At 33.7% G+C, this 17,096-nt stretch overlaps 1 protein-coding gene across 12 annotated transcripts in view; it reads left to right on the plus strand.

Moving 5' to 3' along the window:
- The first annotated feature begins 558 nt into the window (after positions 1–558).
- Positions 559–17,096, plus strand: part of Rbfox1 (RNA-binding Fox protein 1) — a 41,507-nt gene continuing 24,969 nt past the window's right edge. For 10 of the 12 annotated variants that reach the window (XM_089730585.1, XM_089730589.1, XM_089730582.1 and 7 more), the window contains exons 1-2: positions 559–902; positions 13,152–13,196. In XM_089730585.1, coding sequence (XP_089586711.1) covers positions 891–902; positions 13,152–13,196 — 57 coding nt within the window. In that variant the 5' untranslated portion in view covers positions 559–890. The remainder of the gene's footprint in view (positions 903–13,151; positions 13,197–17,096) is intronic. The other 2 variants (XM_089730590.1, XM_089730587.1) reach the window with 2 other exon arrangements.

Consider the following 17,096-nt stretch of genomic DNA (forward strand, 5'->3'; position numbering starts at 1 on the left):
TATAAAATAAAAAAATCTAATAAAATTTGCCATAAATAACAAACTTCTGCATTAATTATCGTGATTTGAAACCCTAAGCCCTCCAATATTGGTCCAATTAGCACTTAGCCTGTGTTTTGTCATTCTTCACACTCATAGATAAAAATAATGTGATACTAAATAATACTAATCTTGCTTGCTAAATAAAATCAGATGACACGGTTTTATTTTTACTATTGGGATACGTAAACAATGATTGCCAATTAACAGGAATGATCCCGAGCTAAAACCGTGAAATTAACTTGTTTTTTTGCTTCATCCAGTGTCTTTTTGTTGATTCATCTTGATTCACAGGAAATTATTTTTCAGAAAACTGTACTTAGCATTAATGGTTATTATTCCTACTGTTCGAATTATATTCTCCTGTTCATATTCATTTCAAAAAGACTTCTTGAGGTGAAGACTTAAAAAAGAGACGGCATGATGTAGGCATTGCTTTTTACAACCCGAATAAAAATAGCGACATCGTTCATCTCTCTCATACACATAGGGATTTGTATTCTGGACGGGGACGGGGTGAGGCGGAGGCTCCCGTCGAAGTGGCCAGGCCACGCGCGATCGCTTGTTCGTCCGTTGTTGCACATCGAGTCAATCGTTTTCAGTGAGAGAGCGCGTTCCTCCGCGCTCAAATATACATAACCTAAAAACTAAACAATCTTGATTATTTTTAGTACTGTTTAAAATCGTTATTACTATATAAATACTCATGATAACCTCGAATTTTTAGTTTGTGTTGTGAAAGACTACGCCTAAGCAAGGGGGCGTACGTGGAGTGTATTTTTGTGGCTAACAAAGTAAATACAAACGGCAAGCTGTGGGGATCGGGGGCCTTTTTTTTGCCGCCGCAGGGGATGTATTATCCTGTGAGTATAAGGATTTCTCATTTCGAACAAAATAGCATGTAGGTTGATTGATGCTTTTTCTACGTCTATGTTTTCGGGTTAGGAACCTGATAAAGATAACCCTGGTGACACATAAACCAGAATATTATGTTATGGCGCATGGCGTTGGTTTTTGTCTTTTTCGATTTGAATACAGGTTGTTTTGGTCAAAAACAATCACACCTCTATAATATGTACCTACCTATTTGTTTGTTTTACCACATAGATACAAAGACAAAGTTCATTGACTGGATGTAATAATTGACATTCATTCTACTAAATGAATATGTAGTTATCTATTTATTCAATAATTTGATTAGTTTGAAATAAGTAATCTCATCAATTAAATGTCTAATAATAAAATGCAACCACACAAATATCATGTCCATTGTCAATTCGGCCGTAGATTGATTGATTCGTAATAATAGTCTGTCCTTCTCTTGAGATCGGACAAATGAGGTGCATAAACGAGACAGAAATAGAGTTTATTTATATCTGAAAGGATGCTGTTTACTTGTGTTAGGATAAAAAAACTGGATGTTCACTAAAATGAGATTGAAAATAAATTAATGAAAACAAATATACTAGGTAAGTATTGATTTTTGATAAAACTTACAATAGATTGGTCAGAAAGGTATTAATTAATTATTTACTTATTATGTATTCAGTATCTTATGTCAAAAAGGTGGTATTGTTTGTCATCAATTTTTTTTTTTTTATATTTAGATCAGAATCATTAATGGTGTTACAATTTCTAGTTACTAATTTTGGAATAGTCTCAAGTTTGCAATGAAACAGAAAACAATAAAATAAATATCCATTGGCTAAACCTAGTATGAATTAATTTAATGGATGAATGAATTAATTTAATCAGGAAATATGAAATAAAGTTTATGTTATTATTGTTTTGGTCCTATTGAATTTACAATTTTACATAGTTGTGTTGAATTTATACCTTAGAACTGAGGATACAGAGTTTTATACACATACACAGTTGTGCATAAAAACCTTATATACAGATATTACATACTTTAGTTTAAGATTGCCCATTGTCATAGTTAATAGTATAACAACAAAAAATTTGTGATAGTGTTATCGCTCTTTTTTGTTTTTTATTTATTATATTTTATTTACGCAATTATATCATTACTTGAAACTTTGGATTGTTGATGAGATCCCAGGAAATGTTTTGGAATGTGAATCTTTCCAAAAAATGCATTTTATATCATATGCTGAGTTGAGAGTTTATATCAGAGTTGATCACAGCTCATTTACTCCAGGCTCCAGTAGTAAGAAATCATGTTAAATGTAAATTTAATAAACCTGGTGTTCTTGGTAGTGAGCATTTTTTTTTATATGTATTACTGCTCTACAATAATGTAATAGGAAGTCTACATTTCATACCAAATTAAAATAGTCAAATGTTCTAAATTGAGAACTTCTTTTTATTTCATGTCAGATTCACATTCAAGCTATAATCAGTTTCCTAAAAAGAGTAACAATTGTACTTAAAAAATTCCGATCAGAAATTATCATTTAACGATTTATTCCTATCATTAAATATTATTTATATTAAAATAATATCATCTTCTTACATAATGTCAGAATTTTTATGTTTTGGATTAACCCTTATTACTTATGAGTGGATGGTTTTGGTTTGTTTTAAAATTAGAACTTTAAAGTACAGTCATCGCAGTGCAAACTTATTTTAATGTTTTTTTTTCAAACGTTTTTTAATCATTTATTCTATCCCAATGTTGGAATATTAATATAATGTGTGTTAGTATTAGAAAAAAGCTGGATGGTGTTTGTTATATTACCAGTCTATGGGAACTTGTAATAGCACCTTCTACTAGTTCTCGCAAAGCAATTTGGGTAGCAAGTAGAGGAAGCCCGTTGGCTACCAGATTACTACTAAAACTACTAATACTAACTACAGATGGATGTGAAGAAGTAGTAAAATGCTGAGGTCTCATTACAGTCAGACAGACCATCAGTTAATATCCTCGGCTCATAATAATATACTACACACTACTCAAGTCTTAATCTAGAAATATAATATCAGTTTGCCATCCGTTTCGTTTAAAAACAACATCCTCTTCGAATCCCGGTTGAAAAGGGGGACCTGGAACCATGGTTCAAGGTGAATTCAAAAGGCCAAAAGAGATGGTAATAAGGACAAATTATTCGCATACCGTCCCTTTGTTCACGATTCAAGTTAACGGGTGTATTAAACTTCACATCGTATCAGCTACCTGCGAGCCCAAACTACCTGCGCGGACGAACCCTCCGTCGACAGCCCGGTAATTTTGTGCGCCTTAAAAATTGCTGAATGATTGAACAGTGCTTTAAGTCGCTATTTATAACGCCTTCCATATATTTCACGTTAAAGACGGCTTTTGGGTCAGTTAAAGTCGATTGCCCAATTTAGCAAAGATGCTTTATTAGTAAATACATCTTTTAATGTATTTCGATATTTAATTTTTGACCAATTCTAAAGTTTCCTAGTGTTTATCCGCACTATTAAGAAGATATTATACAAAATAAATGTGACTCATGTTATTGTGACGTATGTACATATTATTCCGTAATATGCAATAAAAATGTTAATACTATTATGAATATATATTAACATTCAAATCATATGATTTACTTCTCTTAAAAGAGTTCAATGTGCTTCTGAAACGTTTCTATTGTGGTCAATGGGACGGTGCAGCCGCCCCTAGCCAGCATTGCCGGTGTCATCCCATAGACTTTGACCACATTCCATCGGGTGAACAGTATGTTTTCTACCTACAAAGGCAATTCTTGAACGAGTTCACGGTACATTTGCTATTAAATTGGTATCTATAGAGTCATGAGGTCGAAGTCTCAATTGCACCATATAACGGCTCTCACACATCAACCGGATGCACTTGGAGCAGAAATAGGTACATAGGTTAGTGCTACCTACCTATCCGTGTGGGCTGAATAGTATCGGTAATTACGCAAACTTATTTCTGGTTTTCATTTTTATTATACGAAGTTATTCCGTCATTGCAAAAGTCATTGGTGACCACGTGCTATGTAGTTATGTAGGTACGTATCTAAAAAATTTGTCCTTGACTTCTGGATGTGAATCCCGGCGTGCATCACTCGATACGAATACATTTGTTGTATTGGGTGTATTATTTGTTAGGCTACGCATACTTTAAATAGAGAAAATAGATGTAATTACACCTATATGTACATACAATTATTTGTTCAGGACCTCCTACGTAGAAGAGCGTTTTTTTGTGTCCATCAAGACTAGCAAAGAAGGCGCGCCGTATGGTTTTTTGTATTAACAGTATTTTTTTAACTAAGCATTATTTAAATACCTTACTATCACAATGTTGTACCAATAAGTCACTGACAACAATATTTCAATTTAGTCTAGCCATCTTAAAGTTATCACGCAAAAACATTTGAATAAAAGCTAACGTTTTATTCAGTGTGCTTTTCATAGAAATAAAAAAAATATTAGTACAAATTTTTGTTTGTGTTCCTTCATCTAAATTATTTAACAGACCGCCTAAAATAATGTTTTCTCTGAATTTTGAAGTAAACCTAACTTTTTAGTCTCTTTAAAGTTCCAAATAACGTTGTTCTTGGAACATTTAAATTAATTTGTAACTTTCTATGAGTGCCTACTAGATGGACTTTGCCATTAAAGCCAACCTAAACTCAATAAAGGAAGTTCAAACTGAGAATGTTTCATCCGATTACCGGTCAATTATTACGTGTTTTATAAACTTTGCTATTAGTACGTATAATTAAATAAATAAAAAATACTTAATGGTAATGTTAAATTACACGAACATCGTATAAAATTAGGAGGATAGATTTAATCTATCTATACTAGATATAAATCTATAGTGGTTTTTACGGATGTTCCGTTATAACTACTGAACCATGTATCTGATTGACTTGAAACATGGTATCCATGTAGAAAATACATGTACTTAATGGATAGGTTAATATTTATATGAGTGTTGGACTCCCTACACCAGTTGCGGGGGCGTTAATGATGAGAATCTTTGTGGGGGTGAGAAATAATAATGTTAATTTTAAATGCCGCTAGTTTTTCTATATGGGAAATAAATCTCTAGAATGTCGTTACGAATGGTAGGCCTCTCTAGAGTTCTTTTTATCCGCTTGACTAAAAGTAACCTGGTGAAGGAAGATCCGATTATAAGCCCTGAATCAAGCTTCTCTAGCTATCTTCCTAATCTAAGTGTACACCGACAGAAAAAGCTAAATCGCCAAACGATCCGCAAAATAGTTTTTGATGTGATTTGTCAGTTAGGTTTTAGTTTAATTACATCGAGAGGGCCTGTTCAAAGAGTTAAATACCTTCATCGAAATTCTTTCTCCTCTGGGGCTGGTACCAAGAATTGCGATGCGATCTTAAATATACTTAAGAGAACACTCGGCGACCCCGAAGAAAGTACAGAATATATATTATGACAAATCGAATTTGAGATTAATTAATTAATTTAAATTTTTTAAACCTAGCAAATGCATGAAAATGGGCAATGGGAAAATGGCAAATGGGTGAAATTAATATCTTGGAATGTAATATGATAATAGTATGGAAATATTCTAATTTTTATTCTTTGGATAAAGCTTTTACTCATGCAAATTGTGTATTCGGAAGATAAAAAAAACGTTCCAATGATATGGAGTTATAAAATAATACGTTATACTCGTACTCCAATAGCGTCGATTCTGACAAAATTAAATGCTAATATTTTTATTTTTTTATTGCCTTTGTAGCCAGACGAGCGTACGGTCCACCTGATGGTAAGTGGTTACCGTCGCCCATGGACTTCAGCAATGCCAGGAGCAGAGCCAAGCCGCTGCCTACTGCTCGCTAATATGATGTAATAAGATTTTTTTTTTAAATATCTTTCAGTAAACAAATACAAACCGATTCAGAATCAATTGTGAATAAAATATTATATAGTAAATGTGGTTTCGGCTCAATTAAATGGAGAGCATTGAATTTGACGAAAACGAGAACAATTTAGATTTGTGTCAGTCGATTTTGGCAACAAATAATTGTGTCCCACACCTGAGTTTTGCGACAATAAATTAAATTATGTTATTAAACTTTTGTTCATAAATTAATATTACTATAGTTCACATATTAATACAAACTAATATTCATGAATACAAATACATATATAGTTTATGTTGACAAATGGTTTTATTTTTGAACGCTTACCTATCTGGTACACAGTATAAACCGAACTAGTTTCCTCAAATTTTTATTGTTAAAATTAGAACAGTAATAATTGCTAAACTAGAAACCAAAGCAAATAATCTCACTTATCCGACCGCGACCGGCAATGCAAAGCCGCCGTCGCCCGAAACATGTCTGTCGGATCATCCGGATTCACTCTCCGTGCTTTTAGGCCTCTCAAGCACCGGTTACCGTCCTCAAGAGGTCGACCAGCGAACTAACACATAGCCCACTGAGTTTCTCGCCGGATCTTCTCAGTGGGTTGCGATTCCGATCCGGTGGTAGATTCTGCGAAACACTACTCTGGCTAGGGCCAATCATAGCAACACTCCCGGTTTGAGCCCCGTGAGCTCACCTACACGTCAAGGCGAAGCTGAAATAGCCTCTCAAGGCTGGCAAGTGTTGGCAAATTCTCTCAGGTTGAGCCTCGTGAGCTCACCCACCTTTCCGGGCGTAGCTGGAATAGCCTCTCGGATTACCCGCGAATAGGTAGGGAAAATAAATCTCTACTCATAGGTTCTATGCGCATTTCGTAAGGCATAGAAACATTTATCAATACATTACCACAAAGCTTTAATTTTCGTGACAAATATTTTCTTAGTCATATTGTTATTTCTTTGTAAAACATTGACAAAGATACTGATTTTATTTCCTAAATAAAGAAAAAGTAGAACACACCGCTACGATTAAATTTCCAACGAGCTATTTGTAATGAATTAAAACATTACTATATCATTAAACGGAGAGTGAGTCTGTAATTTGAACCGCATTTACGAACCGAGCGTTATATTTATTTTAAAAGCCGCGGTTTCATTTCCCTCCTGCCACTTACCCTTATGCGTACATTATGTATTGCTTCGGAGTCTCGTCTTATTTAGCGCTTGCCCGTTCGCACCCGCACATTTACTGTAAAAGTGAAACACTCGAAACATCTGCGCCTGTAAGCAATCATTCACTTTGAAGCGGGATGAAATTTGTTACCAGACGCTTCTTTTGATGAAGACTGTTTATTTTACACTTTATAAAGAAAGAATTACGCTCTGCTACTTAGAGTACAAACAGTTTGGGATTGTTTTTAGACGAAAATTTTGTTCTTTTATATAGGTAATATTATCTCATCTTATCGTTTTACGTTGCCAGTTTTGAATTTGGATCACTTCGTCTAGTTCTTTGTGTGTCGGGCTTGAGATAGGGAACGAAGTGGAAAGAAAAGCTGGCGTTCATTTGTCTTGCGAACTTTTGTTGACGGACACCAATCACCGTTCGCGTTGACAAAGGCAGAATTTATATCCGTTAGAAGTAGGGAGACATAAAAAAATGCAAGTTGTTTGTAATTAGTAATTCGAAAATAGAATTAGGCTTTAATATCTGTATTACACCTAAGTAAAATTACGTACATTAATAACGGGTTTTGGAAAATTTCAAAGAACATTTTATTAAAAAAGATTGTGAAAATGTTTTTTTTTTGTTAAAAATTATACATATATCGACCTCAAAAATGTAGCAGTAGCTATCGTAGAAGTAAACTGGTAAAAACTTGAATCACGCTACTGATCTATTGTATGGACCGTCGGTCTGCCGAGCGATTACATCCGTTTGGTAGAAGATCTTCTGTTCATCTTTCTCCATATATTTTTTTCTGTAATATTCAAAGTATTCTCAATGCAAGGTTCGTAAGCGCTTTAACAGTTAACACCACAATCCGTTACCGTGAGCCGTTAAAGTTATTACTAAAAACCAAATTATAGAGTTGCTACTGAATGAACACTGAAGCTATTAATTTGACGCAAATTGTAAAGACAAATTGTAAAACAAGTACCTGCCAAGATACCATGGATAGCAATCTCTTTACCCATTAGACTATGTGCGCTTCGTTTTGTATGTTATATAGGTACTGACTAGACGAACCGCACTAAACATTGTGGAGTTTTGTGATGATTGTGTTTACATAAATCTATTACTGGTAATGAAACTGTTTGGTATGTTGTTTCTACAAGTTCACCACGTATGCGTGTAGAAATTGTCAAAATTCTTCTTAGACTGATTGGCCAGAGTCCAAAAATATAGACATACGGTACAGATATCATCGTATCACAGATATCACTAACTTTAGTGTCATAACGTATTATTATGATTTATATTTCCCGATGTCAATTAATTGTAAAAGTATGTGACAGAGTTATGGCCAATTTACACAAGATTCTCGAAAACAAGCAGCCGAATATAACAGTTGAAGATATTCTTGCAAAATGTAAACACACGTTACGTGCTTCAACGTTCGAAGTCGAAAGGCGAATGTCGCTTCCAGATACATTATAGGTAGAAAGTGAGAATTCCTCAAAGAGGAGCACGAAACAATAGGGCTGTCTAAATTGTCAACATCCCCTATTAAAATTCTTGCTAAAAATTAGTCTGGTATTTGTTATGGAAAAGAAGTAATAGTAAAACAGACTAAGTCTATTCTGCCTCAATGATCATCAGATTGATGTGAGTTTGATTTTTCATTATGTTGAGAATTCGCCTATTATATTTGTAAGCTTTCTCACGAACTGTAAACTATTATTTCTTATTCACATACGATTTTCTCTTCTACTCGTATTGAAAAAAAATATTTATGTAAGTCAAAATTTAAAATAATAAATAAATGTATCAGAAAAGCGTTCTCTTAGTTTCTGTTTTTATTATAAATTATGTAATATATAATAAAGTTTACGGAATGTAAAGTTGTCAACATGTCTAACCGTGACAATTTACAACAATATTTAATGCTCATATTTTTCGTTTCTATTTATCAGGAGCGGCGGGGATTTATTTTAGTAAATATTCGCTTCAACCAGGGAACTAACAGTGAAATAGGTTCAATATCATATTTCAATATTCAATATCAATCATTAAATTCTAACCCGCAATCCTGGGAGTAGTACCCTGCAATCCATTATTTGCAGTGTAATATAGGGTTGGCGATAAATATATCAAAACGTCCTAGTTGCACTGCTAGAGACTGTTAAACCGGCTACACAACCAACTTTCAATAATAATGATCTCTGAGAGATATTACGGTATTGCAACATTCAGAAGAAAGTGATAACTAGCCAAAGAGAAACGTTGAACTGGAAATTATGGGGCTGTTAAAATATTTTACATCCCTATTTAGATTCTTGTGAATAGTGTTTTCAGTACGATCTAATACGAGAACTGAAATAGTATTATAGCTATATGCTAGTAGATGAACTGCCGTTTGTAATTTTGTGAACGTTTGTGATTTGAATGAATGTAAAACTTTTTAAACTTAAGCTATGATTTATTTAGTTCAAATGATTAACTGCCAAAATTTTATAATTTAATTTTTTTTTAATTACTTCGTTCACCTGGTTTTTTGTGGATATAAGAGCCCATAGACATCACGACCTGGATGCTGTCACCCAGCTTACGATATGAGAATTTTTTTTGCTGATTTTTCTTTGAAACTGCTTCACGGCAGAAGTAGGTAGGATGGTTATGAAAGGAACTTTTCGAGCTTTACAATACGTCTTATCATCAGTAAATTAATAAAACATGTTTACTCGTTTTCAGTGTCCCGTATTTTTTTTTTAATTTGAATAATACGAAATAAGTAATATTTAAAAAAAAAAAAATTGATATCAATAAAGTACCTATAGAGCATATAAATAAAAGTAAGCAATTGAAGGATACATTATTTTGCCTAGATCACTAAACTGGTGTGGTAGTAAAGCGAAACGTTCCCTGCTGCCTTTAAATATTTTACTGCTCTCGTTACTCTGTACCGTTCATTACCTACATAAAGATGTCACAGAATTGTCAAGAATCGTGTTATTTATTCCGTAATATCTCTTTATTGAACACCGATTGATGTGCGTTGCGTGCTGTAAAGATAACGAGGTCACATATTATCTTGTAGGCGACTGCTCGATTATTCCTTGACGGTTTTTTTTTTACCGACACGATTCCTTAGGCAACGTAATTAACGTGATCAGACTACATCGTAAAGGAAAATGGTATTACGTTTTTATTTCGTCACATAATTTATTTGCTCGTACGTTTGATACTTGACTCCATACTCCACTTGTTTTATATACGTGGTCGTTAGAGGGCTTTGACTGGACTCTTACAGAGGACCGGCTGCCGGGCTTGTTTTAAAATGCACGGGTGAAAGGAAACGTTTTCAATGTTTCCACGCCTATAGACCTTGAATGGGTTTTATTTATGTGGTACGTGTTCCGCGACTCTTTAAAGAATCCTCCTCTTTCGGATGAATACCGGCTAGTTAAGCTTGACATGAATCTTTTCACTTATATGATAATTAAAAATATTGATTCTTTGATAGTTAATGTACACAATTTAAGTTGTTTGTTGTTGATAATGAGGTCGTTGTAATAATAAATCATTAGTAATCAGTTGAAACGGACTCGTCTATGTTTCGAGATAATAGCAAGATTTATTAAATGTTTTATTTATTTATTGATGCTTTATTCTCATTATTTATTATATTTATTTGATTGTTTGTGTGCGTGCCACATAAATCATAACGTACACTTGTCGAGGCTCTGCGCCATTATGCTCAAAACCAGTGTCGCCACTTTCTAGAACTCGATAAAAAACTGTTAAAGAACTAAATCGCCTGATTAATGGTAAGACGTCGAAAAATTGAGGGTATGTACCAATTATTCTAAAGTGATATGTACTTACCTATCCAGCATTATTCGACTTCCGAGATGAAATATTAATGTGCACTAGAGGTCCCGCAGTAGTCGAAATTCGACTATAATTAATTGGAATTGTAAGTTTGTACACTATTATAATTGTATTTTATACTTCTATAATCACAAATTTCGCCAAGACTACACTATAGAAACATATTAATAAAGACAGTCAATATTTAATCTATTCTCAATTTGACCACAGACGTCAAGAACAAAAGTTTGACAATAAATAGTATGCATGCGTGTGTGCGTTAAATACACGGTATGTAGTGTGTGTATTGTTTTCTTTATTGATTTAATGTATCATTTATGCATTATATTAAAAAAATATTAGCATTGTGCACTTCTTCTCTATATTCTTTATAAGTGTGGAAAATTTCATACTCCTCCGTCCTCGCAATTTTCGTAAAAAGGGATACAAAGTTTTTCCTTCACGTATTAATATATAGATATAGTATAAAGATATATAATAATAACTGGTAAACGTAAGCTGAGTTTGAAATCACGGATAGGTACCAGCATACGGACAAAGTATGTAAGTATCGTCAGTTAAAAAGTCAAATGTTACTGTTTGAACGGCAGGGCTGTCGTTAATGGAGTCTTTATGCTCAAGTCTCAAGATGTGTGACGGCATCCACGCTGTAATGTGTATGGTTAATCACATAACAAAAGTCGGCAGAGGTATCGTCAGTCCATTTAGAGCAACAAATACTAAAAAAAAGCTATTTAATAATAAAATATAATAATCAGACCATAATATTTGGAGCCTAAATTTAACTTAATAGATCTTAGATCGGAGTAAAACTCACCTAGCAACAAGAAAAGTGCATCTGCATTGGGAGTAATCGATGTTCGTATCTCATTTATGTTATCACAGTCATTAGAATATCATATGGATGCAATGGTAGGGAAAAATTCGACTGACTTTGTAACTGACGCATGAAGGTTACTGGCGTAACAAGTATAAAAGTTAAATATAATTAATATTATAATATGCATACTTATATAGAAACAAAAAAGACCAAAGATTTATACATGTTTTTGAATAATAAATTTTGGTACGTACTGCGTAAAAATGTCAGCAATTAATTGAAAAGTGAATCAAATTTATTCGTCCATTTTTTTGTTTTTGTGTCTCACCTACAGGTGACCATTTAATTTTAACATACAATGTAAATAACAATACATCGGATATGTTGCTTTTTTAAATAAATTTTAATTAAGCCAGAAAAGCTCTGTACCTGGGTTTGTAATTAATTGCTCTCCAGTTCAACTGCCGATGTGTAATAAATAATGAAGCAATAATGAATGCATTCATAATAGTCGATGCTTTGTTTCCTAGCTTATACTACAAGCAATAAAAATAAATAATAACGGGGACATGGATGGGTGTGGAACATGTATGGAAATAACTCATCCGTGAAAAACGTAATTCACGTTCGGTAGATGTCGATAGTTATTATGCGCCTGCAAAAAATATTTTTTTTTATTGCTGAGATGGGTGGACGAGCTCACAGCCCACATTTACGACGTAAATGCGCCACCCACCTTGAGATAAGTTCTAAGGTCTCAAGTATAGTTACAACGGCTGCCCCACCCTTTAAACCGAAACGCATTACTGCTTCACGGCAGAAATAAGCGGGGCACGGCAGAAATAATAATAATATTCATGCTAATCGACGCGCAGTACCGATCCAGGTGAATAGAGCAACTTATCCTGTCCGGAGCATTAAAGATATTTGGATATTTGCCAATAGTTGGTCTGTTCGCGGTCGGCGTGGCGTCGGCGTCGTCGCGACGCCTCACGATTCGACCATCGTTGTTGATTAGCTCGTAATGCACTATTTGACAATGAATTATTATATTATCAACTAGCTGACCCGGCAGACTTCGTAGTGCTTTAATCGATAAATAAAAGACCCTAAACTTTTGTATAAAATAAACTTAAAACAAACAAAAGGAATATGTCCGACGGGGGACACATCAAAGGGAAAACAAAATTGTTATTTTTATTTAATTCCGAGCATTTTCATATTTATCTAATCCTTTTAAACCTTCTCTGGACTAACACAAATAATTCAAGACCAAAATTAGTCAAATCGGTCCAGCTGTTCTCGAGTTTTAGGGAGACTAACGAACAGTAATTCATTTTTATATATATAGATTGAATTTATTGAATATTTTTTAATTGTAACTAACCAAACTGCATTATCGACACTCATAAATTCTATATGTTGATTTCAGGTGAGTAACGGCAATGTCATCGACACAGGAACACATACCCTACTGGTATTTACAATTTTTTATTACTTGGCACGTTTTACGCATGTGGATACGGCATAAATAACATAATTTGTTTACCACACACTTCCATGATCTCATTTAATTCATTTGCAACAAGTTTCATCACGCAAAATACTGTTTACCTATGATTATTTTTACAGTTACACATACACACACACAGACACACATTCAATAACTTCATGTGTAAGTTAAATTAGCATTCATAAATGGAGTTGCACGTTACATTACAATTATGTTAATATAATCCTGCACGATGGCTTAGTACTAACTTTTTCAATTTTATCACACGTCATCCACGATGAGGCTAAAAAAACAAAATTTGGTTCCATCAAGAATGACATTGATATAGGCCAGAAACTGGCGCTTCGACTCTTTGGTATGCTTTGATCTTGTATAGTACATAGTCGTAAAATTAATGACATCGATGTCTTATTCGCAGGCATCTTTATATTTTTAATTAGAGTCCAAAACAGACTTTTAAGCTCGAGCAAATAACTTTACATACTTTTTTTATTCATTGAATAAAATAAGTTCGATGTGATGTGATGAGACTTTGTTCGATTGAGTAAGTCAGCGATTTTCAAAATTGGAATGATATCATACTATATAATGTACAGTATAGTACTTAATATATAAAAATTATTTATTATTCGTGTAAAGTTCTTAAGTATTATAAAAAAGAAATTTAAATCATAAAGCTACTGTGCTGAGCGTATCTACTCGTTTTGCATGTAAATAACTTTTTAGATTTTTAGGCGTCTTAAACCTTCGGACACAAGTATAAAGCATAGGTATATTGTAAAACCTTACGTTGTTTAAAAAACTTGACTGCGTAACGTTTCCGTTTTCTATCGATAGATGTGATTAAAAGTAACATAAGATGCGTCAGCCATGAAAACTGTATTGCATCAAAGTACCATTAAGGCCTCGCCTGGACCAGCGCCAGAGTACGTGTATTATTAGCACGCCAACGACTGGGTTAATCAAGCTCAAATAAGATCAATATTCCCCGTAGGCGATGTTATCGTCTCAGGGCCGTGTCATGCCTGTCGGCCAGGACTACGGGCCGTATCGGACAAGCATAAAACCCAACCGTTGCTCTAAATTAAAATTTTACCAACGCTTTCGCGCTTGCCGTTGACACGCTGATTTCTAACTTCAAAAGAGCATTATAATTAGCTGAATGTTTTAAATATAATTTATTGATTCTAATTTCAAAACGACACAAACAACCCCGTCCCAGAATTTCGGAAGGTTACGATTTATAAATCATCTTATATGCGTCAGTATTGCTTTGAAATACAAATGAAATGGTTATTATACTGAATATACTAAACCGCAGTAACGTCATGAGTTTCTCTAATTGTGAACTTTGTTGATTTTAAATTAAACATGCAATTGAAAATAGAAAACCGAATTGAGGCGAAATCACAGATTATACCGATAGAGCAAAGCGAATAAATATACGCCTGCGAAAAAAGCTATTTCAATGAAAAATAAACGCATGGCAATAAATGAGGTTTAATCTTACTTCATCTTTTCAACGGTGTAGGGATTTTAGCCAGTTTCTAAAAAAAAAACGATCAACAATTCTCATCTCATCCTACATTTTTTTTTGCTAAATATTTTTTTCAACGTCCTTTGTAAAAATAGTGATGAATCGTGTTTTTGTATTGATTATTTTTATCGGACCCTATCTCGACTAAAAATTTTAGGTCAGTCATTTAAAAAAGCCTTAACCTAAAAATTGTCACAAAAATAAATACAAAATATTAGTATGTAAAGGCAAGAAAATGCACTTAATTACCATTTTCACTATCAAGCGGTTTTGTTCTTTTTAACTAGCTTTTTTGTGTTATCAATAAAATATTTGGAAATTGGTTCAAAAATTTCTTCAAAAAGTATTAAAAGAAGGAGATAATAATATAACATAATAAGTATATAAAAAGAATCTAAATCTAGTAGTATTATGGTCGAATATTGATTATTAAGCGAAAATTTGAATGTTGAATTCATGGATTGTGGTGGATGCTAGAGGTGAAAATTTAATTGATGCTAGGGCGTCTAGTGAACGGATAAGTAGGTATGAAAGTACCATCACCCTGCTCATTTCTACGAAGCAGCGATGCGTTTCGGCTTGAAGCGGTAGGACAACCGTCAAATTATACAATTGAGACCCCAGACCTTATGTCACAAGGTTAGGTGCATGTTGTGACGTCTTTGGTCTTCGCTAACCACTTAATAACAGCTGGACGTGCGTGGAAATCACCCTTCTAAAAATAAAGAAAACCGATTAGTGAATGTAACGTTAACCTATGATAATATGATCTCAAAAATCATATAGTGTTTACTGAATATTACCATTTCACGATTTGAAATTCTAGTTATCTTCTACACGACCGCTATAAAAATTGAATAAATTAAACTTGTTTACAGGCACTGCTTACTCGGTATTCAGTTAATAAGTTAAACTTGCTCACATGTTTGATAACGCAACTTTCTAAGTGGCTTAGTGGCGTGACCGTTTGCGTGAGATATCTTCGTGCTCATAGAGGAATGCTTACATACACTTATAAGAATTTTCTCTGTTGTCAGCATATTGAAATCCAACAACACTAAACACTCATGTCTCTATAGGATAATCACGAGGTCGGATTAGGATTTCTCTAAAACATAATCTAAAGGGATTTGTGTGTATTTTTTCCACTTCTTGATTGTAGGTAGTATTGAGATCAATTATTTGGCATCTTATTATAAAAATCGCATACGTAATACATTTTTTTGAATTTTTTTTATATTTTGAGTCTCTGACTACTGGGCCGAGGCTCGTGAGTCCGATTCCCACATCGGGCCAGACATTTCAGTGATCAACATTTTTGTTTGTTCTGTCTAGGTGTTTAATATCGAAATGTGTATAAAACTTAAACTTTATGGTTGTCTGAAACGCATATTAATTAGGTCTACTACTCATCACACCTCGCATACCAAATATTTTTCATAAACATTTAGATTGTCTGTGAAAGAGGATCGAAAGACAATAAGTAGCATTTGACCAATAAGGCTATCATAAAAAAAAATGCATTTTTTGATAAATACAATTTCGACAATTATTAACTATGTTAAATTTGAATTCCATTTATCTCTAGTCGTCTCATGGAAACCGATTTCTGATCAACGAAAAAAGTTCGCAACGAGACGAAACCATAAAACTGTTTCAAATTATATCTACGATTGTTGAAAACCTACAAAATACGAAGAGCTATCCCATTAAATTAGTAAATTTTAGTAGATTTGGAAGTTTTCTATAAACATACCGTAACCGTAATGTCGAAGGTACTGTAAAACGTATGGTATCTTTAGAAAACTCGATCAGCCCATCGACTGTCCTGCAGTCTCAATAGATATATTTGCGCCAGAAATATTCAGGATGCCGTTACGTCACCCGTGTGGTTTTCAGAATACCTTATCAACTGTGATAGGAACTATTCAGGTGTATGTACATATTTCAATATTAGTTAAATAAAAAAAGATTTTCGTATATTCAATTCTCGTTCTTAGATGTAGTCCTTCGAAGATTTTCAGAAAGTCGTTTGCTAAGGAAAGCGAATTGTTGAGTTTCCGTAAAAGCAATATTTTATTATAATAATTCGTCAACATTCAATACATCTAAAACTTTCCTCTGGCCTCGGTATTTTCAGAATCCCTCGAAACCTTTATGTAATTCAGATTTACATTTATATACGGTTTGAAAATGCTTAATTAACGAGATCAGTGGTCCACAAAATGGGTTGCAGTTTCAAAGAGACTGGCTCGGCGAACCGAATCAGCGCCGTGTGATGCATCGTCAACGCCTTTTGCATAATTATAAATGGGTTCATTGATTTG

This window comes from Bombyx mandarina, chromosome 10 (genome assembly GCF_030267445.1).
Source record: "Bombyx mandarina strain Sakado chromosome 10, ASM3026744v2".
NCBI lineage: Eukaryota > Metazoa > Arthropoda > Insecta > Lepidoptera > Bombycidae > Bombyx > Bombyx mandarina.